General features: G+C 38.2%; 1 protein-coding gene across 8 annotated transcripts in view; it reads left to right on the forward strand.

The window, feature by feature from the left end:
* Positions 1-2,482: 2,482 nt before the first annotated feature.
* The window catches only part of KIF23 (kinesin family member 23), a gene marked incomplete at its 3' end in the record, with an annotated part of 28,464 nt that continues 6,168 nt past the window's right edge, over positions 2,483-24,778 (forward strand). For 2 of the 8 annotated variants that reach the window (XM_079129600.1, XM_079129602.1), the window contains exons 1-19: positions 2,483-2,649; positions 4,185-4,254; positions 5,545-5,673; positions 11,474-11,579; positions 11,811-11,947; positions 12,161-12,270; positions 12,884-13,054; positions 14,625-14,666; positions 15,371-15,483; positions 15,622-15,743; positions 17,013-17,115; positions 17,955-18,034; positions 18,122-18,241; positions 18,438-18,564; positions 18,854-19,012; positions 21,751-21,908; positions 22,843-23,016; positions 23,242-23,421; positions 23,706-24,017. In XM_079129600.1, the coding sequence (XP_078985726.1) occupies positions 2,639-2,649; positions 4,185-4,254; positions 5,545-5,673; positions 11,474-11,579; positions 11,811-11,947; positions 12,161-12,270; positions 12,884-13,054; positions 14,625-14,666; positions 15,371-15,483; positions 15,622-15,743; positions 17,013-17,115; positions 17,955-18,034; positions 18,122-18,241; positions 18,438-18,564; positions 18,854-19,012; positions 21,751-21,908; positions 22,843-23,016; positions 23,242-23,421; positions 23,706-24,017 (2,424 nt within the window). In that variant the 5' untranslated portion in view covers positions 2,483-2,638. Of the gene's footprint in view, positions 2,650-4,184; positions 4,255-5,544; positions 5,674-11,473; positions 11,580-11,810; positions 11,948-12,160; positions 12,271-12,883; positions 13,055-14,624; positions 14,667-15,370; positions 15,484-15,621; positions 15,744-17,012; positions 17,116-17,954; positions 18,035-18,121; positions 18,242-18,437; positions 18,565-18,853; positions 19,013-21,750; positions 21,909-22,842; positions 23,017-23,241; positions 23,422-23,705; positions 24,240-24,778 lie in introns of all 8 variants that reach the window. The other 6 variants (XM_079129604.1, XM_079129605.1, XM_079129601.1 and 3 more) reach the window with 4 other exon arrangements.

Consider the following 24,778-nt stretch of genomic DNA (forward strand, 5'->3'; position numbering starts at 1 on the left):
GCCTAAGACCCTTCAAGTCAAGTGTGGCAGTTTTTTATAAAGTTGAACTTATACTTACCACAAGCCCCACAATCTTACCCAAGAGAAATAAAAACATGTCTAGAGAATATGTTTATATAGGTAATTATATTGATTTCATTCATAATGGTCAAAAAATGTGGAACAACCTAAATGCCCATCAGTTGATGAATGGATGAATCATCAATCATTCCTACAATGGAATACTATTCAGTAAGAAAAAGGGAATAAATTACTAAGACATGAGATACGGGAATGAATCTCAAAACCATTATGCTGAGTGAAAGAAGAGACACTTTGGAAAAAGCAAACTATAGTGAAGGGAGTAAGTAAAGCAGTTTCCAAGAGCTGGGATTAAGGGAAGATTACAAATAAGCAGTGCAAAGGAATTTTTTGGCGGGATAGAAATATACAACTGATTGTGGTGGTATATGGTTACAGGATGGTATATATTTGTCAAATACATAGAACAATATTACTAAAAGGGGTGAATTTTACTTTAAAAAGAAGCCTTCCAGTTCTACTTCCATTCTCCTCCCTCACCCCTGATCTGGATCTCTAATTCGAGAGGAAAAAGCAAATTTTTTGCTGGCTCTGGGGAGCCCTTGGCCATTTTGGAATGGTGAGATGATATAATGAATTGGCATTTTAAAGAAAAATAATTAAACAGTTTTAATATGGATAGGAGCAAGGGAGGGAGAAGAAGAAAAGCCCCGGAGGTGTACAATGTGACTGTGTCCTCTCCTGGAATGTTCTATGAAATTCATCCCTTCAAAACATTAGCGCAGCACCTACCACTGCTAGGCACTAGGCATGCAATGATGCCATCTAGTGAGGTTGTGGGGATATTTCTGGTACAAGTCAGAATAAAATTAGGATGTGAACTGCTGAAGCAAATCAACAGGTGCAGTGAGTAGGGTAGTTGGAAGATCTACAGAAAATTGCTGAAGATGAGGTGTTGTCAGAGGAAAGGAGGGAGGAAAGTGACAGTAGAGAGAATGGGGTGTGGGCCCAGGGCCCACACTCAGGGTACTGCAGTTTCACATGGCTGGAGGGATGGATGTAGGGGTGTGATGAGTGATGTTTCTGGAAGGGAGGAGCCTCAGGGTCCCACTGAGCGTCTGGGGCAATGGGGAACCATGCAGATATCACGCAGGGGTAAAACGTGTTCAGATCTGTGATTTATTGAGGTGAGTAGGCTGCAAAATGGAAACTGGATTGGAAGATGGCAGCAGCAAAGGCCTGTTAGGAGAACAGTCTCCTGACATCACTCTGTGTCTAGGAATTTATTCTACGGATTTACTTGTATAACAGGATGTATGTCCAAGCTTATTCTCTGTAGCTGTTTGTAATAGCAAATTTTGGAACCAGCCTAATGTCCAAGGATATAAGCCAAGGATATTAAATCATGACTGTACATACCAGTGCTGGTTCTGTAGGAATCTGAGAAGGGGCTAGAATTCCATAAGAGCACAGATGTAGATGGATATTTGATAGTCATCAGCTTAGGGGCAAAAGTTGAAATGAGATTGAATCAGTCCATGTAAGACAAGAGTAAGTTCTGGTGGTTGCTCTTCAAGGGCAAGGGCCACATTTTATTCATTTTATTTTTAATGCCCAGAATCAAGTATAAATCAAGTATTTGATAAGCTGGGCCTGGGGACGTGGTGGTGGAGTGCTTGCCCTGTATGCAAGCAGCCCTGGGTTCCATCCCCACCCAGCACCACAAAACAAAACAAACACAAAAAGCCCTGTTTCTGGGCTGGGTCTGCCTAACTCACTGCAGGGAACGTTCCTCAGCCCACCACCCCAGCTTGTTCCTACTCTGGACATGGTCGGGCATCCTAAAAAGGGAAAGAAGAAAGAGAAAGAAAGGAGGGAGGGAGTGAGAGAAAGAAAGAAAAGAAAGGGAAGAAAGGAAAAGAAGGAAGAAGAAAGAAACAAAGGAAGGAAGGAAGGAAGGAAGGAAGGAAGGAAGGAAGGAAGGAAGGAAGGAAGGAAGGAAGGAAGGAAAAGAAAAGAAAGAATGAAAGAATTTGATAAACTGATTTATGTATAGGAAAGAGGTGGAGGAACCTGGGAGGGAAACCTAGGAAAGAGGATCAGAGAAAGGAAGTCAAGACAATGCTCTGGCAAGGAAGTCTGAGGGAGCCCGAGTCTTGGAGCCCGGCACAGTCCAACAACAGAATACTCCGGGGTGGGAACGACAGCGCTTCCATTGAGCTTTTTGTGATGTAGGAAAGAAAACCTCAGTTTTCTCATTGGAAAACGGAAGGTCTTGGATTTCAGATCTCTGATCTCCTTTCAGCGGGTCCACCCAGAATCCGCTAGCCCTTTCCGCGTGGTTGCCTAGGAGACGAGCACCGCTTCCGGCAGAACGTTCGCTTCCCGCGGGGCCCGCCCCTTTCTCGTGGGCGGGCGCTGATTGGCCCGTTTGAAATGCGCCGGGCGGGCGCTCACCTGGGCTCGCAGCGGCGCTGCCGGGCTTTCGGGAGCGCAGCGCCTGGGTCGCTGAGTACCGCTTCCCGCGGCGTGCCCCTGCGCCCTGCGGTTTTCGCCCCCCGGTCAGATAGAGCTCGGCGTTCCGCGCGCGCGTTTGGGCAGCACGAAGCCTGCTGCCATGAAGCCAGCGTGAGTACCAGGACCGGGAGAGGTCCGGGCGGAGGGGGCCCGGACGCGGGGCGGGGACTCGCATGCCTTCTTTCTTGCACCCAGTCCGGCGCAGCCCTGCCGAGGCCCCAAAATGGGAGTCTCCGCGTTGGGCTGCTCTGGCGGGCCCGGGCTCTGAGACCTGGCTTCCGCCGGCGCCTGGGGTCCACCGCCCGCCCTGGCGACCCGCTGCTCGTGAAGGTCGGCTTAAAGTCGGGGATTTTCTGTCGCCACCCGGCTCCCGCAGACGGGGTTGTCATCCCCCTGGCTCCGGCACTGTCTCCCTCCGCCATCCCTATTTAGGGGCCCCCTTCTTCCTCCCGGGCTATCTCGGCTCCCACACCGCACTTTGCAGTGGGTCGTCTCGCGTGTGCAACGGAGTGTCTTGTGCTTGCACTTGCACTTGCGGGTCGGGTGGTTTCAGTCCCTGACTGCAGCCTTGAGCACTGCATGCTTTCCTTAGCGCTGTGCGGTGGCCCTGAGGTCGAGCCCTTCACCTCGCACGGAACAGTTACTTCGCCTTATCTTTGTCCGCAGGCAACCCCGCCCCCATCCACAGACGCCCGCGTCCACATTCCTTACTAGTCCGTGGCATATTTTAAGCTTAGCATCATTCCGGGTTAAGGAAGTACTTTGCAAAGACGAGCGCTGACTTTATAATTATTACGATTTGGCTGGTCTTTTGCAAGAGGCAACTTGTTTTAAAAAGAAGCCGAAGTCAAAATCTTTATATTAAAAAAAAAAGTTAGTACGTAAACCCGACCTGTGTTTTGCACTTAGAACTCTTAATGTTTGTTTCTTGTGAGAATGTTTTGAGAAAAATAGTTTAATAATCTACAGTCCAAGCCAATGATTTCATATTAAATGTTTATCTAGTCTCTGGATAAACGTAAAGGAAAAAATGTGATGTGATAGGGAAATAAATCAAAATATCTTTTTCTATTGTCCCTGTTTACTGAGAGCAAGGCATTGTCAGTTTTCGATCACATTTAGTTTTTGGATTAAGGGTAATAATTTTGAGCGTTTGTTCCTTGAAAGTACAGTGCTGATAAAAAATCTTAATGAAAGAATGGATTCTTCTGTATTTTTATAATTTATCAATTTATTTTAATCGCTTGTTAATCTGCCTTGATAATGACTGTTGATACTGTTATTCACACATATAAATGTGCTTTATTAAAGATAAGTATGTTCAGTAATTTACAGATATTTCAAATTTGTAGTGCCTCTGTAAAATTGTTGCTTATGAAAATATACAAGTTATTTAAAATATAGAATTAATGAAAAAAGGTACATTTAGTACCAAAAATGTGTTTTGAAACAAATTTTAATTGCTTTTGAGTTATGTATGCTACAGATACTCTTCTACTAGAGCAGTTTATGATGATTATTCATGTTATTTGAGTTGTTTTTTGGCAGTGTAAGTAAGAATTTTTTAAGCTGGGGGAAGGTTGTCTCTGTGAATTATATGTGAAGTTTTTTTACGTTGAACTGAAATGTTTTTTATTTATGACCAGGAGAGCTAAGACGCCCAGGAAACCTCTGGTGAAAAAAGGATCCCAAGCAAACCTTAAAGACCCAGTTGGGGTAAGGTCTCCCTGTAGATTTGTGTGTGTTCTTTCTTCAGTCATTTTTTTGTCTTATGTATATTCTTGGAATGGAAGGACAAAGAGATGTGGCAGTGAAGTCAAAGAATATATAGTCTTTGGGATGCTCCTTTCTGCTCAGAAACACATCCTCTCCCACCTGCATGCAGTAATTGATGCCACACTTTCCAAGGAGAGCCCCAGATTCCAAGTTTCATAAAGACTTTGGTAGAGATTAGTTTAATGCCTCCTCATATTGCAAATACTTCACTAATTTCAGGCTTGGTAGCTTGCTTTTAAAATGAAATGGCAAATAGAAAAGGGTTGGTTTGCTCTGAGGCATTTTAAAATCCCCTCTCTCTGCCACGGGAGTGGGTCTCTGGGTCTGAGCTGAAGGCATCAGTTGCTTTGAGCACAGGATTTCCTGAAACACCTGCTTCCCTCTCCTCCCTCCCTCTCTTTTTTTTTTTTTTTTTTTTTAAACTTTTTGTTAAGCGTTAGGTTAATCTGGCAGAGTTTAATTGACACCCAATCCCAAAGAATTCTAATAGCTTTTACTTGTCTACTTGCCATTTAGTGAGGATTTGTTATTTTTTGTTTTTTGTGGTATCAGGGAATGAACTCTAGGCTTCATGCATGCTAATCAAGTGCTAGTATGCAGTTCAGTGGCATTCCTTGTTTGCTACATTCCTTGTTTGCTCTTTGTTTTTTTTTTGGTGAAATGGGATCTCACTGAATTCTCTAGGCTGTTCTTGAACTTAAATCCTTTTTTCCTCTCAAGTTACTATGATTACGGGTGTCCACCACTGCCCCTGGTGAGAGATTTTTATATTATTAGTAGTATAGCTTTGTCATTTGTACATGATATAATGGTGAAGAGAAGCTGTGCAGTTTAGTACTTTTGTTAAAAGTTTGTTTATTTAGTACCAAGGATTTTTTTTTTTTTTTTGGAGACAGGTTCTCGGTAGGTTACTTAGGGCTTCACTAAGTTGTTAAGGCTGACTTTTCTGCATCAGCCTCCTGAGCCACTGGAATTACAGGCATGGGCCACTGTACCCAGCTCCATGTTTATTTTTATTTCATGTGTATTTTAAATCTTTTTTCATGTGTATTATATATGTTTGCATTTGATAAATCCTGAGTAGATTTTGCTTTTCATGGCTCTTAAATTTATATGGATCTCTTAAGTTGAGAGACCAAATGTTGAATGAATGAATGGGAAGCTTAAATGAAAAAGATCAGGCAAAAAGACAAAGACAACCTTCTTTTAAGTGCTTTTTTTTTTTTGCAGGTATACTGTAGGGTGCGCCCACTGAGCTTTCCTGATCAAGAGTGCTGCATAGAAGTGATCAACAATACAACTGTGCAGCTTCATACTCCTGAGGGTTACAGACTTAACAGAAATGGAGACTATAAGGAGGTGATGCTTATTGAAACCACGTTGTTTTTACTTGATGACTTTTCCATTTTTAAATTTAATGAAGTTCATATGTGATCCCCCTTGTTTTTTCTTTTTGGTGCTAGGGATGGAACCAAGGGTCTCAGGCTTGCTAGGCAAGCCCTCTACACCCCCAACCCACTATAGTACTTTTGATTTCTGGGATGTATAGATATACTTTTGGTATGCTGGAGTTAGAGTATTACTTTCAGAGGACTTGTTACACCAGATATTTATTATTTTTTAGAGTGTGCGTTAGGGTAGTTTAATGGGAATGACATGATTATGTGAGGCAGTTTTACATATACTATTTCATGGGTAGAGATTAAAGTAACATTTAATAATAAACATTGTATATTTGTATCAATCTCGTATGTAGTATTTTGTATTTAGTAAAATATTGAGTAAAAAAAATATTGACTTAGTTAAATTTAACAAATGTGGCATTAAGCTAGTAGCTGGAGGGTCAAAGGAGATTTTTAAAAAATGAGTTGTTAAGATAGTCCTTGCCTTTTTGAACTTTACAACTTAAGTAGGACAAGTGGTAGACAAGTAACCCTCAATGGCAAGGCAACAAGGCTGGTTGAGTTAAAGTGGGGGGACCATGGGACCATGGGAGTTCAGCAGGAGGAGGTTTGTCCAGGTCTCCTATTTTCCAGCTGCTGTTCTTTTTTTTTTTTTTGGCCCGTATTTCTACACTGACATTGCTCTTCAGATGACTACACATGACCTCTTTGCTATTGAAGTTGATGCTCACCTCTTTGTCCTCCCTCATTACAATCTCTCAGTGGCACCCTCCTTGAAGCCTTCTCCTAACCTCCTCCTCCAACTCTCCTTCTGCTCTTGGTCACCCTTTGTTGACTTCTCCCTGTCCAACCTCTAAATACTGAATTGGGCTATGCCCAGGGCTCTATTTCCCATATAACTTCCCCATGACTTTAAATGTTGATTATATGGTAAGAGCTCTGGAATTTTTATCTTTAGCCTAAAACTTTCTTTGGCTCTAAACTTGGGCATCCAACTACTTACTTACTGTCTCTGCTAGATGTCACTTAGGCATCTTAAGTTTTTACCTCTCCAAAAGGGTGCTCTTGATTCACCCACCTGCCACCTCACAACCACTTTCTCTTATCTTCTCAAGTGATGGCACCATCATTATCCAGTTACTAAGGCCAGAAACCTGGAGCCTACTTTTCACTGGCCTCTGCTCATGTTAAGGTCATTAGTAGATCCTGTCAGTTCTACTCCAGAGTATATCTTGAAACCCTCATATCTGTCTCTATTGCTATTACCTTATTCTCAGCCTGGTTAATTGTTGAGACCAGTGCTTCCCAAACTATCTGTAGTGAAAGAATAGATTTTTTTACTTTTGATGGACAGCAGTGGATGCTTTAGTGCATGCAACTTATGCCAGATGGAGCTAACCATGTGAGTTGGCTGACAGAGAACTTCTTTATGGTTTGTTCAGTGAAATTAGCCCATTGACCACAGGCAGCTATCACAGCAATGCTATATGGCTGCAAAAGTTTCTGAATGTTTAAATAGACTGGTGACAGAAAGTTCTTAGTCAGGCACTGGTTTGTTTGCTAACCAGTGCTTTGAGTAGCACCTGTAAGACAGCTGAAGCCTAACTGGACTCTCTGCTTCTACTCTAATTCTTCTTCAAACCATTTCCATAGAGTAGCCAGAATGATCTTTTAAAGCATAATTGAGACCCTGTTCATAACTTTGAAGGAATAAAGTTTTAAAATGGGCAAAATCCTGCTTAGTCTGCCTTCTTTTTGTCTCTCCATCCTCATCTTTTAGTATTAACCTAATTTTTTGAGTTTCTTAGATAAACCAGAATCTTCCTGATAGCCTTTGTCTTATCTTGGACTTCTTTCCCTTGGATCTCAGCATGGATGGCTCCTCATCCTGGGTTTCAGCTTAAATATCCTGTCCTTGGTGTATTAAGACTATCTCATCAGAAATAGGCCTGCCTTCTCCCCCTGTCTGTACTCAGCACTTACCACATCTGCTTACTTAATCATATGTTGCTTAAAAATGAGGATACAGGGGCTGGGGAGCTAGCTCAGTTGGTAAAGCACTTGCCTCACAAGCACAAGACCCTGGGTTTAGTTCACAGCACTGCAAAAAAAAAAAATGAGGATACGTTCTGAGAAATGCATCATTAGGCAACTTCATTGTTATGTGAACATCACAGAGTACTTACACAAACCTAGCTGAGATAGCTTACTAAATATTCCTAGTCTGCCTGGTGCAGCCTGTTGCTCTGGGGCTACAACCTGTACATCCTGTTTCTGTACTGAATACTGTAGGCATTGTAACAGTGGTCAGTATTTGGGTATCTACACAGATATAAACAGGTTCATTTACAATGGCATTGTCACAGACCATGTGAGTAATGCATTACACTTCATAATTATCTCACTGGGCAATAGGAATTTTTCAGCTCCATTATAATCTTAGGGGACACTGTCATAACTATGACCTGCCATTGAGACGTTATTATGTGGTGTACAACTGTATTTGTTCATTGTCTCTTTTCTCCACTATATCATGTAAACATCAGAGGGCGTGCATTTTATATGTCCTATTTGTCAGACACTCAATAAATTTGGATTAATCATGAATGTATGGTCTTGGAAGACATTTTGGCGCAGTAGGTCTTTGAGGATGTAATAGAGTTGAACACTGGCTTTCTGTATTTCAAGTATGTGTAAATAAAGGTTCAAATATGTATTAAATGAGTTCTGGTGGGGATTAAAAATTATAACCGCCTCATGACAGATGGCAGCATTTTGTAATTAAAAGAGCATTGTAGTGGAAATGGATTTGTTTCCAATGATCTAGGGGCTTGGGCATGTTCTTTCTTTGGGCCTCAGTTTTCTTTACTTTAGAAGGAGGATGTTGTTCCTAAGGACTGGAGAACATCTATGTGACCCCTCAGCACTGTCCTTTCCATTCCAAGATTTGTTGTTCTTTTTGTGAATAGAATGAAAATTCTGCAAAGGTAAGAGTTAGCCTAGCTGAGTTAGGTGCGTGGTCTTTAACAAGTTACTTAATCTGGTTTTTCATTGAGCAGCTGGTCCTGGATCTGTGGTCCTGCATCTATGAATTCCACTAATCATGGGTTGAAAATATTTAGGAAAACAAAATGCTTCTCCACTGAACATGGACAGACTTTTTTTCTTGTCATTATTCCTTAATCAATACAGTAAAACTATTGGCATAGCATTGTCATAGTATTAGGTATTATCATAACCCAGAGATGAGCTAAAGTGTATGGGAAGATATATGTTCTTTATTTGCAACTACTATGCCATTTTATATAAATCGACCTCAGAGTTTGGTGCCTGTGGGGGTCTGCAACCAATCTTCCACTGATATTGAGTGATAACCTACATCTGAGGTTATAAGAACAAAGTGATTTGCTACTTCAACTGTGCCTGGAATGTCATCAGTGCCTGGTGTTTTCAGTTACTATTGTTGTTATATATTTGAGTAACAATTTGTCCGTGTTTCCTTTTGGTGAACAAAACTTTTAATTTAAAAAATGCAAAGGGGCATAATACTGATAATTAAGCAGGTTGAATTTAAGGTCAAAACTGTAAAACAGGAAAACATATTTGACAAAGTCTGTAATCCATAATAAGTTCTCTGAATATTCACCAAATACTATTTACAGGAAATAAATAACTTAGTATTGAAATTCATGAAGCAAAAACTACAATAAATTGAGTTCCCATTAGAGGACTTGAGACTTTTCTGCATTCTCTTTAGTAGTTGGGGCTGAAAATATTTGCTAGTATTTTTTTTAATTATAGTTATTAACCCATAGTAATTATACAGATTAATGATTTTCACTGGTATTCCTGTACATGACATGTTGTGCTTTGATCGTATCTGCTCTCCTTTCTACCTGTGCTTGCCCTCCCTCTATCTTCTTTACCTCCAGTCTCCTTTCTGTATTCTAATAGTCCCTCTGCTACTGTCAGGTTATCTTTTTGTTTGTTTCCATATATGAGAGAAAACATGTGTTGCCTGTCTTTCTGTGTCTGACTTATTTGCTTAACATGATTTCCTCTAGTTCCTACAAATGACATGTTCAGGGCTGAATACTGCACTGTCTATATACACCATGTTTTCTTTACCCATTCATCTGTCTATAGGCACCGAGGCTAATTCCATATCTTGGCTCTTGTGAACACAGTGCCACAATAAACATGGGTATGCAGGTTTCTCTTGTATTTCTCTTGTTTCTCTGATTTCATTTCCTTCTGGTATATACCCAGGAGTGGTATAGCTGGATCATATGGTAGTTTTTAAGGAACCTCTATAGTATTGATTTCTGTAGTGATTTTACTAATTTACATTAGTAAAGACTGTGTAAGAGTTTCCTTCCATGTCTTTGCCAGTATCTTATTTATTTATTTATTATAATAGCCATTCTGACTGGGGTCAGAGGGAACTTCAGTGTAGTTTTCTCTCTTCCCCTCACCAAGGCATAGATAGGTTTATTTAGGAAAATAGATAGGTATTTAAGGGAAACTGGGACAATCTTGAGAGAGAGAGACCTTTGGGGGTAGAGCAGAATGCAGGCTATCTTCAGAGGGAGAGACAGCCCCAATAAAGTTTTGTTTTGCATTTTCCTGATGGCAAAGTATGTTGAACATTTTTTTTCATACATTTTTTTGACCATTTGTACTACTACTTTGGAGAAGTGTCTGTTCAGATCATTTGCCCATTTTTTGATTGTGGGTTTTGTGTTCTTTTGTTAAGTTTTTTGAGTTCTTTATATATTCTGGATATTAACCCTCTGTCAGATGAATGACTGCCAAGGATTTTCATTCTCCAGATTGTCTCTTCACTCTTGATTGCTTCCTCTGCTGTTCAGTTCTTTTATTATTATGATTATTATCTTCCAGATTTTTTTCCCCCCTAATGCTGGGGATTAAACACAGGGGTGCTTTGCCACTAAACCACCTCCTCAGACCTTTTGTTATTTTTTATTTTGAAATAGGGCCTTGCTAGTTTGCTAAAGCCTGGCCTCAACCTTGTGATCCTTTTGCCTTAGTCTCCCCAGTAGCTGGGATTACAGGTGTGCAACATCACACCCAGCAGAAGCATTGTGATTTGGTGTAATACCTTTTGTCAGTCTTGCTCTCATTACCTGTTTTTGGAGCTCTATACCAATTTGTAATTGCTGTAATTTAAGTATGTCCTGACTTGTAGTGGGTTGCTAAGAGACTAAGAGTTCCAAGTTTAAAGACCATTCATATATTCTGGCATTGGCTGGTAAATGGATGGAGTTAGAGAATATCATGCTAAGTGAAATAAGCCAAACCCAAAAAACCAAAGGCTTAATGTTTTCTCTGATATGCTGAAGCTAATTCACAATAATGGGAGAGGGCTAGGGAAGAATAGTTACTTTATGTTAGGTAGAGGGGAGTGAAGGGAGGGGGAGGGGTATGGAGGAAGAAATGATAGTAGAGTGAAACAGACATTATTACCTCATGTACATATATGACAGCATGACTGATATGATCCTGCAATATGTATAATCAGAAAAAGGAGAGATTACACTTTATGTATGATCTATCAAAATGTATACATGCATTCTACTGTCATGTACAACTAATTAGAACAAAAAATTAAAGAGACCATTCATATTTTTTCTGTATCTACTACTGAAATATTCATAAACATTATAAATATAAATAGTTCTAGCCTAGATGTAGGAATTCCATTTAAGTACATTGTATTTGTTCTCTCTCCACAGACTCAGTATTCATTTAAGCAAGTATTTGGCACTCACACCACTCAAAAGGAGCTTTTTGATGTTGTGGCTAATCCCTTGGTAGATGACCTCATTCATGGCAAAAATGGTATGATTCTTGGAGTTTGGTTAGATTTTCCTTTTTTTTTTTTCCTCTCCCGATAAAGCTTTTGATATTTATATATTTGACTTGTGCTTAGCGTTGAATTCAGATTTAATTTGTTAGAGTGATATTAAACCTGTTTTTCCTCAGCTGGTTAATTTTAGTGTGTTTAATATAACAAATTTTACAAGTGGAGAACTTCAAGATATAACTCATTGTGACTTTGCTATGCTCTAGGTCTTCTTTTTACATACGGTGTGACGGGAAGTGGAAAGACTCACACAATGACCGGTTCCACAGGGGAAGGAGGGCTGCTTCCTCGGTGTTTGGACATGATCTTTAACAGTATAGGGTCATTTCAAGCTAAACGATATGTAAGTATAATTCTTCTGTGTTGTAAATATTTCATTGCAGACACGGGACTAAGACATCTATAGATATAATAGTATTAAGGAAGAACCAGTGTTGGAGCCATTTTGAAATCTTAAATATATTTAAATATTAAATGTTTCTTATTTCTTAAGTGTGTTTCTTACTGTTTAAGTCAAATTCTAAAGAACACGGTCTAAATTTTGCCTCTACTTCAGGTTTTTAAATCTAATGATAGGAATAGCATGGATATACAGTGTGAGGTTGATGCCTTATTAGAACGTCAGAAAAGAGAAGCCATGCCCAATCCAAAGACTCCCTCTAGCAAGTAAGTAATTATGTTTGTATGTAGCACTGGCCCAGTGAACACAGGGTTCTGTCCTGTGCTTTCTGTAGGTCCGGGGAATGGTGAATGTGTAGAGAAATCGGTCTGACAGTTGACTTTTTGGGTAGGAGGGTATTGGGGTTTAAACTGAGGGCACTCTACCAATGAGCTACATCCTTAACCCCTTTTATTTTCTATTTTGAAACACAGTCTTGCTAAGGTGTCCAGATTGACCTTGAATTTGCAGTCTTTGCCTCCTGAGATGCTGGATTTGCAGGCGTGTGGCAGTGTGCCTGGCCTGACATTGACCTCCGTGAGGTCGATATTGAGAAATGTTCTTAAGTTAGTTTGGGTGTTAAGTATACTGTGAGAGTCACTGTTTTGAGAAGGTGCCTCTCTGGAGAGGGTTAAAGCCTATGTATAAATCTGGGAGGACACAGGGGTAGTATTGTTGGCAGACTTTGAGTATGAATAAAATTGCTTCAAGCTTATCTGCTTTGATGACAGATCATTTGTGTTAAATCTTTTAGTCTCCCCTTGGGATTGTTTACTTTTGATAATTACAATAAAATCAGATTTGGGGGATTTTTTTTGTTTGTTTTATTTTCTATTTTAGACGACAAATAGATCCAGAGTTTGCAGATATGATAAATGTCCAAGAATTTTGCAAAGCAGGAGAAGTCGATGAAGACAGCGTCTATGGTGTATTTGTCTCCTATATTGAAATATATAATAATTATATATATGATCTGTTGGAAGAGGTGCCATTCGATCCCATCAAACCCAAGTAAGTAGCGAAAAGAGCTTCTTCTTAGTTATTAGCCATGGGGAAGTGACTGCACTCCCAGAGAACCTTTGTTTCTTCATCTATCAGTGGGGATATTTGCACTTATTTTCAGGTTGAAGTGAAATAACTTTTTTATCATGTAGTTAGTATTCAGTGAGTATTTTTATCATTAACTAGATAGTAGCTGTATTTGGGAACCTGTGGGTTAAGGCATCAGGAGAGAGTGTGTCTTGAATATTCAAGGAGAAAGTATTCCTGTTGACGCACTCTGGGGCTACCTTTCAGGAACCTGCCATGACGTTGGGGGCTGTGGCCTCTTCAGACATCCGTCTTGGCGATCTCTATAGATTGGATCCTGAAGTTGTTGTCTGTGCAAGTAGTTCTCAGATTCATCCTTCATTGATTAATACGAAGTGACGTTGCATTGTCATTCTGCCAGTCTAAAGGCCACTCCTTAGATTTTCTTGGGTCTTGCCTTCTGGCATCACGAGGTTGCTTTTGTGCCAGGGTTGACTCTGGAATCTTGTGTCTAATATTAGCATATTGTTCCTGAATTGATGGTTTTGTTCTTTAGCTAAAGGTTGGTCTTCAATGCTGTATTCCTTGGACCTCCCAGGACATACATAATATGAAGACCTGTATTTTGCACATAATTTTCATATGTCTAATGGAACGTTGGAGAAAGAGCTAGATTTTGAAAACCATTAGACTGAGAACAGATATCATTGTATCCATTTATGTGAAAAAATGTATAACTCTGGTGGAGGCTGTACTTGATGAAAATATTTCTGTGGTTCTTCCTGAACCATATTTTGATAGAGGAACTTCATTCTGGCACCTTGAATTTACCACGGATTGTTAAAACAATTACAAAGTTGCTAAACAAACTGAATATGAAAGTATTAATTTTAGAAGTTTTCCGTGAAGGAAGACTGCCCAATTTGCTTTTGCTCTACTTTTCCCTTCCTCAAATGAGAGTTATACAAAGGGACTTATTTCTGGAGTCACCTGTTTTTATTTTTCCTTGAAATGTAGGTATTAAAAAATACTTGGGTTTGTTAAAGAGAAATAAATGAAAGTATGGAACTTACAAGATAATTGATTTTTTATATCCAGTTACTTTTCCATTTTGCTAATTACTTTCTCTTTTGCTTCAAACTGTGAATTGTCTTGACTTGTTTTGCGTGTACTCATTTTCCTGAGTTTTGCTATGACTTTCATTGCTTCCAGTAACGTTCATGTATGGGTATGTGCCAAGTTTTTGTTGGTTTGTTTTAAATGAGATTGCTTTTAAAGGATTTTATCTTGTCCTGTGTACCTTGTTGGTTTCCTTGTGCTTCTTTGAATGAACTTATAAGGGTGCCTGTTTGGCACTAAATTCTGATTTGTTAGTATGGTGTTAGGACTGCTTTTGAGCTGTTAACTTTTAGTGGTTTTTAATGCATAGAACGAATAATATAAATGGAGAATTTTAAATATCTGACTCGTGACTATCATGTAGTCTGGACTGACCATGTTGATGTGGATGGCTGCGGTAGGAACAGTAACTTCTTCCTTATTCCTTTGCTAGGTGGAACACTTGCAGCACACCCATGAGGAACACAGATTTTGTGTATGTGATGGGGTTGACTCTTTTCTTAAGAAGGGTGCAGTTATACTAGTGGTTGGCATTTGTGGCACATTTGCATGTAGGTTGTTTTTCATTGGCTCTGGGCTGACCGCTACCTCAAGCCCTCCTTGCTTCTAGAAAAATCTGCCACTGTCAGTGATGGTGGCTGGTAAATGTCACTACTCTCACCATTCACACGACCGCAGCTGTACGGTCAGTACTCTTACCCAGCCCTCATACCATACAGACTAAAACTTAACAAGCCACTTTGAAAAAACTGCCACTCCTGGTATATACCGAACTCTTTCTGAATTTGTTTTCTGCTGTTGCTGCAAAGGTCAGAACCAATTCTATCTGCTGATCTTTTTAGATTAGGAAAATACTAAATTGTGATGCTTAACCTATGCATGTGTTGTTGCTTTAATACTGCTGTGGTCTCTTCATTGTTATAAGTGTTGTCTCATGTGCTTTGTTAGGGTAAACTAGAAAAAAGCTTTTAAAACAAAATTGGTTCCTATTAGCTGGTATTGTAACTAATCTTGACTGTATATCCTTGTAATCTTACTTGCCTTGTTTCTCTGGGGTCTTAGGTAGGCCTATCTTATTAAAGAATGGATGTCATGTCTCCTGGCATTTTAGTTCTGGTCTTAAGTGAAGATGTTAGTGTCTCATAATTCAGAAAGCTAACCTTTTTTCCTTTCCCATAGGCTTCCACAATCTAAAATGCTTCGAGAAGATAAGAACCATAACATGTATGTTGCAGGATGTACAGAAGTAGAAGTGAAATCTACTGAGGAGGCCTTTGAAGTTTTTTGGAGAGGTTAGAGTTAGAAAAATGTAAAATGATGATTTTAACTCTGAGAGTTATTTCTATAATTTGACCACAGTCCTTTTTTAATAGCATGTATAATGAAATGTTTGAATTCAAATATAATCAATTATTTCTCTGCCATCATAGGACAGAAAAAAAGACGTATTGCTAATACCCATTTGAATCGGGAATCCAGCCGTTCCCACAGTGTGTTCAACATTAAATTAGTTCAGGCTCCCTTGGATGCAGATGGAGACAATGTCTTACAGGTAAGTTATAATGTCAGGAGTTTGTCTTGTACTTAAGTTTTTGGATTTGAATTAAATTAGGGAGGCATCATTGCAATGAACATTGATTGCTTAAGTTTTTGGATTTGAATTAAATTAGGGAGGCATCATTGCAATGAACATTGATTGCTCCAGAATTAATATGTAGGTAGCTAATGATACCAAAAAAATTTTTTTTCTGTTAGTGTAGTTTTGGGAAGCTGCCTATTGAACCTGAAATTTTGCTGTGGAAAGGGTTTATAAATCTTAAAATATATATCTTAAATAAGAACAAAGTGCAATTGTTTTATCTCTGATGACTTATTTTGTATGTGTAAATTCAGTTAATGGTTCTTAAATGTCGCCAATTCACTTTTCAGGTTAAGTGTACTTCAGGAGATGGCCAGGGTTCTGAATTGCTCACCCCTTGGTAGATAGGCCACCAGTTGATCGCTCTTTACTGCTAGACCTGTGGTGTAAGGCTTGTATCAGTTCTTAACAGTGTATGAGCCCAAGTGCACACAATTTAATAACAACTTAAGCCTATTAAAATTAGAATGTAATCATCTTCAGACTATATCCTGAAATTGTGGCATTTTGAAGGTTTATGGATGGCAGCAGAAGGTGGTACTGAAAAGCACCAGGATTTGAATTCTAAGTTTTATTTATTTACTAGCTTTGACCTATCATAGAACTCCCTCATAAGGTTGTGAGAATTAAGGGAGGTAATGCTGAAAAGGTCTCAGTATTAGAGTACTGTGAAATGATTAGATTATTAAATACCTGATACTACTTTTTTTTTTTCTTTTGGTGGTGGTGCTGGAAATGGAACCCCCAGGGCCTCATACATGTCAGGCAAGCACTCTATCACTGAGCTATATTCCCAGGCCCAGCTTACTAAATACCTGATTATAGAAAATTTTAAGATAGCTCTGCTCTAGACTTTTTATTCAGCAGATATTCATTGAGTTCCTCCCTGTGCAGGGTACTGGAGACAAGTGGTAAAAAAGGCAGAGAGTCTCTGTTCTTAGCGAACTTACAGTCTGATGTAGAAGGAAGACCAGACAACAGTCAAGTGATCATTTAATGTCAGGAGCATATTCATCATATGTTTTTAGTCCTAAAACACAAATCTTCTGTCCCTCCTGTGTATTTTGTATTGTACAAATATTGTATTCATTAAGACTTAATAACTTGTTGGCTTGATTCTATTTAAAGAATTATAAACAGTTTTAACTTATTTTAGGTTATTGACTTTGTGATCTCTTTCAGGAAAAAGAACAAATTATTATAAGCCAGTTGTCCTTGGTAGATCTTGCTGGAAGTGAAAGGACTAACCGAACTAAAGCAGAAGGGAACAGATTACGGGAAGCTGGTAAGTAAAAACATAGTACTTACTTATTGCTACAACTTTTGAAAACTTCAGTGCCAGTTTATTTGTTTAGGAATGAGTGGTTTCAGCATAATTAGCCTTCTTTTAGATAATGTAGATCGAAACTAAACCAATATAACTAAAGAAATAGCATTGACTGTTAAACTGAGTCTAAATTAATAGTAATCATCTATTTGATGAAAACATGATTGAGTTAGGTGACCTTAATCAAGGTTCCAAAATGGACACATTCTTATGCACTTTGAGGGAAGATCTGCATTCTTGGAGACTTAAGCAACCCTTCAGACTTGTCTTGACTAATCCTAGCAAGAGTGGTCATTTAAAAAAAAAAAAAAAAAGTAATGCTATTTATGAAATTTTTGTTGAGATATAGAGGGGACAGGGTTAGCTGGCTCCTAAGACACTTGACTGTAAGAAACATGCTGTCTGGGTACAGGGAGGATCCGACCCTGAGATGGAGCCAGTTGAGGTCTGAAGTGTGGTCATGCTTTGAGAAAATATTTTAATATGAGATATTCAGTGTCTGCATCTAAACTACTCTTTCACAGGATTTGGAAGAAACTATGGGCATTAAGAATAATGTTATATTTGGTGGAAATTTCTTTTAATAGAATCTCTGAAGTTCAGCTATTTATCTAGAAAGAGTACTACTAAAAGACAGCCTCAACCATGTACTGGTAGCTATTTAGATTAAGCCATGAAAATTTGTAATTTCCATCAAATAGTTATGTGAATTTGAGATTTTATAGGCAAATAGAACACACTTTCACTACTATATTTTTTTCTCCCTCAAATATCTTCTATATTTATTTTTCCATCAGGTAACATTAATCAGTCACTGATGACACTAAGAACATGTATGGAAGTTCTGAGAGAGAACCAAATGTATGGAACTAACAAGGTGAGCAGCAGCCTCCATTTGTCACTTGTATAGATTTATTTGTGTGAGATTTTTGCCTTATGAATTTACATTTGCATGTATTTACAGATGGTTCCATATCGAGATTCGAAGTTAACCCATCTGTTCAAGAACTATTTTGATGGGGAAGGAAAAGTGCGTATGATTGTGTGTGTGAATCCAAAGGCTGAAGACTATGAAGAAAGCTTGGTAATTTTAACTTACTTATTCAAGTTTCCCTAGGGAAAGCAGCTATTTGGATGTGAAGAATGATATTTTGAACATTTTATAAATTAATACAGAAATGGTATACAAGTGGACTAATAATGACTAATCATTTAGTCATTTCTGAAGAATGACTTGAATATGCTTATTTTTTACAAACTCCATTTGTTTTGTATTTTAGCAAGTCATGAGATTTGCAGAAGTGACCCAAGAAGTTGAAGTAGCTAGACCTGTAGACAAGGTGATATGTGGCTTAACCCCTGGGAGGCGATATAGAAACCAAGCTCGAGGAGGCCCAGTTGGAGATGGTATGATTTGGTACATTTACCCAATGATTGTTCTAATTTAAACAAACAAACAAATAAAAATATACATATATATTTCACATAATAAAACTGTTTACATCTCTTCTTCTCAAGAACCAAATGCAAAAAACTTTGAACCAAAATATAAACGATATTTCTTTCATTATATTCTCTCTCCTTTTTAAGAATGTAATATTATGACAACTTAGTTAATTGGGGCTTTAGTCACAGTATTAACTTGCTTACAATCTTTTTCTATTGTGTAACTTTAATATTTTCTAATTCAACACAGAACCATTGGTTGCCGAAGTGGTTTTACAGAGTTTCCCTCCTTTGCCGTCATGTGAAATTTTGGATATAAATGATGAGCACACCCTTCCAAGGCTGATAGAAGCCTTGGAGAAGCGGCATCACCTACGACAAATGATGATTGATGAGTTTAACAAGCAATGTAAGGGCAGAGCTGTGTGCAATCATTTTAACTTTAGAAATTTGTAATGGACCTAAGTTTTATAGTAGGGTGCATTTTTTTAAAAAATTATTTTAAATACAGAATCATAACAGTAATATAATCGTACACATATATAGGGTAATAATGTCTTCCTCATTCTACCATCCTTCCCATCCCCACTGCTCCACCTCTCCCCTTTATCCCCTCTGCATAATCCAAAGTTCCTTCATTCTTCCTTACCAGTCCACCACTATGGATCAGCGTTTACTTATCAGAGAAAACATTCAGCCTTTGGTTGTTTGGAATTCTTATTTCACTTAGCATGGTATTCTCTAGTTTCCTCCATTTACCTGCAAATGCCATAATTTCATTCTTCTTTAAGACTGAGTAATATTCCATTGTGTATATGTACCACATTTTATTTATCCATTTGTCTGTTGAAGGGCACCTAGGTTGGTTCCATAATTTAGTTATTGTGGGCTGGGGATATAGCTCAGTTGGTAGAGTGTTTGCCTAGCATGCACACAAGGCCCTGGGTTCAATCCCCAGCACCACAAAGAAAAAAAGAAAGAAAGAATTCATGATTTACCTATTGTGAATTGAGCTGCTGTAAACATTGATGTGGCTGTGTCAATGTAGTATGCTGATTTAAAATCCTTTGGGTATAAACCAAAGAGTGGAATAGCTGGGTTAAAAGGTGGTTCCTTTCCTGATTTTCTGAGGAATCTCCATACTGTTTCCATAATGGTTGCACCAATTTGCAGTGTTTGAGTGTACCTTTTCCCCCACATCCTTAACCAACACTTACCATTGCTTATATTCTTGATAACTGTCATTCTGACAAGTGAGATGAAATCTTAGAGTAGTTTTGGTTTGCATTTGTCTAATTGCAAGAGATGATGAACATTTTTAAATATGTTTTTTGATCGATTGTATTCCTTCTTTGTGAAGTGTCTGTTCAGTTCTTTAGCCTATTTATTGATTGGATTATTTGGGGGGTGTTTTGCTGTTTTTTTAGTTCTTTATATGTCTTTGAGATTAGTGCTCTATCTGAGGTGCATGTGCTAAAGATTTTTTTCCCATTCTGTAGGCTCTCTCTTCATGATATTGATTTTTTTTCTTTGCTGAGAAGAAGCTTTTGAATCCATCCTATTTATTGATTCTTAATTTTACTTCTTGTGCTTTAGGAGTCTTGTTAAGGAAGTCAGGTCCTAAGCTGACATGAAGATCTGGGCCTACCTTTTCTTCTATTAGGCGCAGGGTGTCTGTTCTAGTGCGTAAGTCTTTGACCACTTTGAGTTGATTTTTGTGCAGGATGAGAGATAGAGATTTCGTTTCATTTTGCTGCATATGGATTTCCAGTTTTCCCAGCACCATTTGTTGAATAGGCTATCTTTTCTCCAGTGTATGTTTTTAGCACCTTTGTCTAGTATTAGATAACCATATTTATGTGGGTTTGTCTCTGTGTCTTTTATTTTGTACCATTGATCTACAGGTCTGTTTTGGTGCCAGTACCTTGCCATTTTTGTTACTATTGCCTGTTGTATAGTTTAAGGTATGGTAATGTGATCCCTCTTGCTTCAATCTTCTTGCTAAGGATTGCCTTGGCTATTCTGGGTCTCATTTTTCCAAATGAATTTCATGACTGCTTTTTCTAGTTCCTTGAAGAATGTCATTGAGATTTTAATAGGAATTGCATTGAGTCTATATAACACTTTTGGCAGTATGGCCATTTCAACAATATTAATTCTGTCTATCCAAGAACAAAGGAGGTTTTTCCATATTTTAAGGTTTTTAATTTCTTTAGTGTTCTGTGGTTTTCATTGTAGAGGTCTTTCACCTCTTTTGTTAGGTTGATTCCCAAGTATTTTATTTTTGTTGAGGCTATTGTGAATGGGGTAGTTTTTCTAATTTCTCTTGCTGTGGATTCGTTGCTTATGTATAGAAATGCATTTGATTTATGGGTATTGGTTTTATATCCTGCTACTTTGCTGAATTCATTTATGAGTTCTAGAAGTTTTATGGAGGAATTTTTTGGATCTTCTAAACATAGAATCATGTCATCTGCAAATAGTGATAGTTTGAATTCTTCTTTTCATATTCCTATCAGTAGAGTGCAGTTTGCCCCTATATTTTGTAGTACTCAAGTCATTGTGCAATTAGAATGATTGGGAATTTTTTCCAGACCAAAGAAAAAAGTGGGTGTGTGCCTCCCCGCCTTTTACTGGCAGTGATGGCCAGAAAGGAATATTTCTTATTTCCCTACCTACAAAGTGGGAATTGTAATTGTTTCTACTTTAGGAAGTTGTGAGGAAAAAGAGATGATCAGTGAAAGTCTTGTAGAACAGTGAACAGCCTGGCACATAGTAGGTGAATGTATCTGAGCAGCCAGTCCAGGGCCACAAGTGGTGTGCCAGGGTGTTCACTGCAAGTCCGGCTCTCCCAAATCTAGTATGATATGTCTTTGCCTTTGTAGGCAAAGTATTTACCTGTAAATGTTGGAGGGGGATACTACAATGCAAAATGAAAAGAATTTTTTCAGTATTAAACCATTCTGTGAACATTTTTGAGATTTGAGTATCAGACTCCTTATTTCTTTCCAGACTTGTTTTCTCCTTGTAAATGGGTTCTCACAGATTTGCTGAATAGCTATGTTTTATCTAGTGTCTGCTAACAGAAGTTGATTTCCTTGGTTATTTTGCAGTTGGAATAAAACAGCCTGTGTGCTTTTGTTTCAGCTAATACTTTTAAAACTTTGTTGCAAGAATTTGACAATGCTGTTTTAAATAAAGAAAACTACATTCAAGGAAAACTAAATGAAAAAGAAAAAGTGATCTCAGGACAAAAATTGGAAATAGAACGACTGGAAAAGAAAAACAAAACTTTGGAATATAAGGTCTGTGTGGTTGTGATGGTGTAAGTGGTGGCCATTCAGCTCTGGTCTGATTGACTGTTCCTGCTCCATGCACCTGTGACTGCTTGACTGCTGCTTATTAAGTTATCATTTGATTATTTACTATTATTCAACTCTCACTTGATTATTACTGTCTTTACCTGGAGGAGGAGGAGGAAATGTGAGTGAAAAGCATGAAAGCTAGAAAAGAGATAGTGGACTCTTAACTTTTATGTTAGAGGGTACCCATTCAAGAGAATGTTCTGTGACCCATACAAGTGGGTTTTCTGAAGGACTTAGAGAGTTCAACTTTGGTGATAGCTTTCTTTTTGATTTATTACAAATATTTCCTCCATATGCTTTTTGTAGAAAAAATAATGTTGAAATCAACAATTAAATGAGAAAATATAAAAGTGCCAAGATGGTGCCTTGGATATAATAGATACTCGGTGAATGTTAATTGGATCTGAATTTGGTTTACAAGTCATGTTATAAAAGAGTACAAACTCTTACAGAGTAAAAGGAAAAACAGTCCTATTGGGGAGATTTGCTGTGCTGTGTAAATGTTCTCTCATTTACAGAGATTGCTTAGAGGTTTGGAGGAGTGTACATGCATACTAGAGAGAAGCTAGTTTCAATCAACAATAGTTTCTCTATTCTGAAAACAGCCTAAGAAATTAAAGTTTTAGGTCTTAGTTTTAGTGGAAAAGAATTTTCACCTGAAGCTAGCTATAATTTTGTCTTTTAGTGAGGAATTTGTTTAATAACTTCTCATTTCTAGGAATGGAGCTGGGAATTCAGATGAAATTTTAGGGCAAGAAATTACTTGTTTATTTCCACAAATGTGCTTTCATGAGCAAATTAAGAAAGCTTATATTTTATGGCTACATGAAATGTCCGTATACCAAGTGTCAAATGTGTTGGTCTACCTTCCCAGATTGAGATTTTAGAGAAAACAACTACTATCTATGAAGAAGATAAACGCAATCTCCAACAGGAACTTGAAACCCAGAATCAGAAACTTCAGAGACAGTTTTCTGACAAACGCAGATTAGAAGCCAGGTTGCAAGGCATGGTGACAGAAACAACAATGAAGTGGCAAAAAGAATGCGTGAGTGTCGTTCTTGCAGTACTTATCTCATAGTCGAACAATTGTTTTCAAATTGTAGTTAGTCAGGTATTTTGAATTATTGTACTTAGGGTAGACTTTTGGTGGTATTTGCTCATCTGAGGAAGTATTGAAGAACTGTCATTTTTAGGAAATGTTCGAGGTTAATTTGTTGCATTTCTTTTGGTGTGACTGAATTAGAATGTAATTGCTATTGGTGATCTCTAGGAGCGTCGAGTGGCAGCCACCCAGCTGGAGATGCAGAATAAGCTCTGGGTTAAAGATGAAAAACTGAAACAGCTGAAGGCTATTGTTACTGAACCCAAAACTGAAAAGCCAGAGAGACCCTCTCGGGAGCGGGATCGAGAGAAAGTTACTCAAAGATCTGTTTCTCCATCACCAGTGCCTGTAAGTTTCCCATAGTGCTACTGTAGTTTAGTGCTAGAGAAAATTTGTTTAGACTCTTTCTATGAGAATTGGCTTTTTTGTTTTATATATTATTTATTATATTTCTTAAACTTATATCTAAAACTTTTTAAATTTAGTATAAACATAAATTTAGTAAAAAAAATTTAATAACAGTACAAGTACTTGTAATGTTAAATCTTCATGTGCTAAAATTATAGAAAAGTAATGAATTGTTTCTCTCAGTTTTTCAGTCTTACTCATTAATTTCTCTCCAATTTTTCTAGCTTTCTAGTAACTATATTGCTCAGATTTCCAACGGCCAGCAACTCATGAGCCAGCCACAGCTACATAGGCGTTCTAACTCTTGCAGCAGCATTTCTGTAGCTTCCTGTATTTCGGAATGGGAGCAGAAAATTCCTCCGTACAACACACCTGTCAATGTCACCTCTCTTGCAAGGCGTAGGCAGCAAGAGCCAGGACAAAGTAAAACTTGTATCGTGTCAGACAGAAGGCGAGGGATGTACTGGACTGAAGGCAGGGAGGTGGTTCCTACATTCAGAAATGAGATAGAAGTAGAAGAGGATCATGGCTGCAGGGTTAGTCCGAGTATTATTTTAAAGCATTATAGTAATAGATTTTTATCTCTCTTGATTTTTATAACTCTGTTCCAGAAGTTCAATGGAAAGATGGTGGGCTCCAATATGAACAAGGTCTAAATTTTTTGTCCCTTAATTTGAGAGATTGAATCATCCTGAAGTTGAGCCTGAGCTCTTTACTGGAAAAAGCCTAAACACTTCTGGCAAAAAAAGTAATGCCCCGTGAGTCGGTGAATGCAGGCCGCATGGCTCATCCCGGGGAAGTCTGTGCTTTTGTTGCATAAGCTACCGAGCTTTGCAGAGAATTGGAAAGCACCTGCTCTGCCTCTGAGCTATACCCCAATATGACAGCCCAAATATGGGTGTCAGAGTATACTTTTCATTTTTTTCTTTTAGTTTCCTTTCCCCAGACTTAATTAAACTTCTTGCTGCATCTGAACTCTACTTTTTAAAGTTGTTTTCTCAAATTTTTATTTTGGAATACTTCAAAACCCAATGAAAAGTTGAAAGAAGGGTATACTAACTTTTCCCCCTTACCTAGGCTTAACAGTTGTTGTTTTATGTAAATATGTTTTTCCCATGAATCTTTCTTGAAAGTAAGTCAGAAGCTTCTTTTTCCTAAAAAATAAGGCTATTGTCCTGTGTAACCACAATCTTTAGCACACCTAAGGAAGTTAACATTAATTGGATAAATATCCTTTAATTTCCCCAGTTGTCTGAATGATGGCTATTCTTTTCAACCCATAATTATCAAGGTGAAT

Source organism: Sciurus vulgaris, assembly GCF_902686455.1.
Source record: "Sciurus vulgaris genome assembly, chromosome: 2".
Taxonomy (NCBI): domain Eukaryota; kingdom Metazoa; phylum Chordata; class Mammalia; order Rodentia; family Sciuridae; genus Sciurus; species Sciurus vulgaris.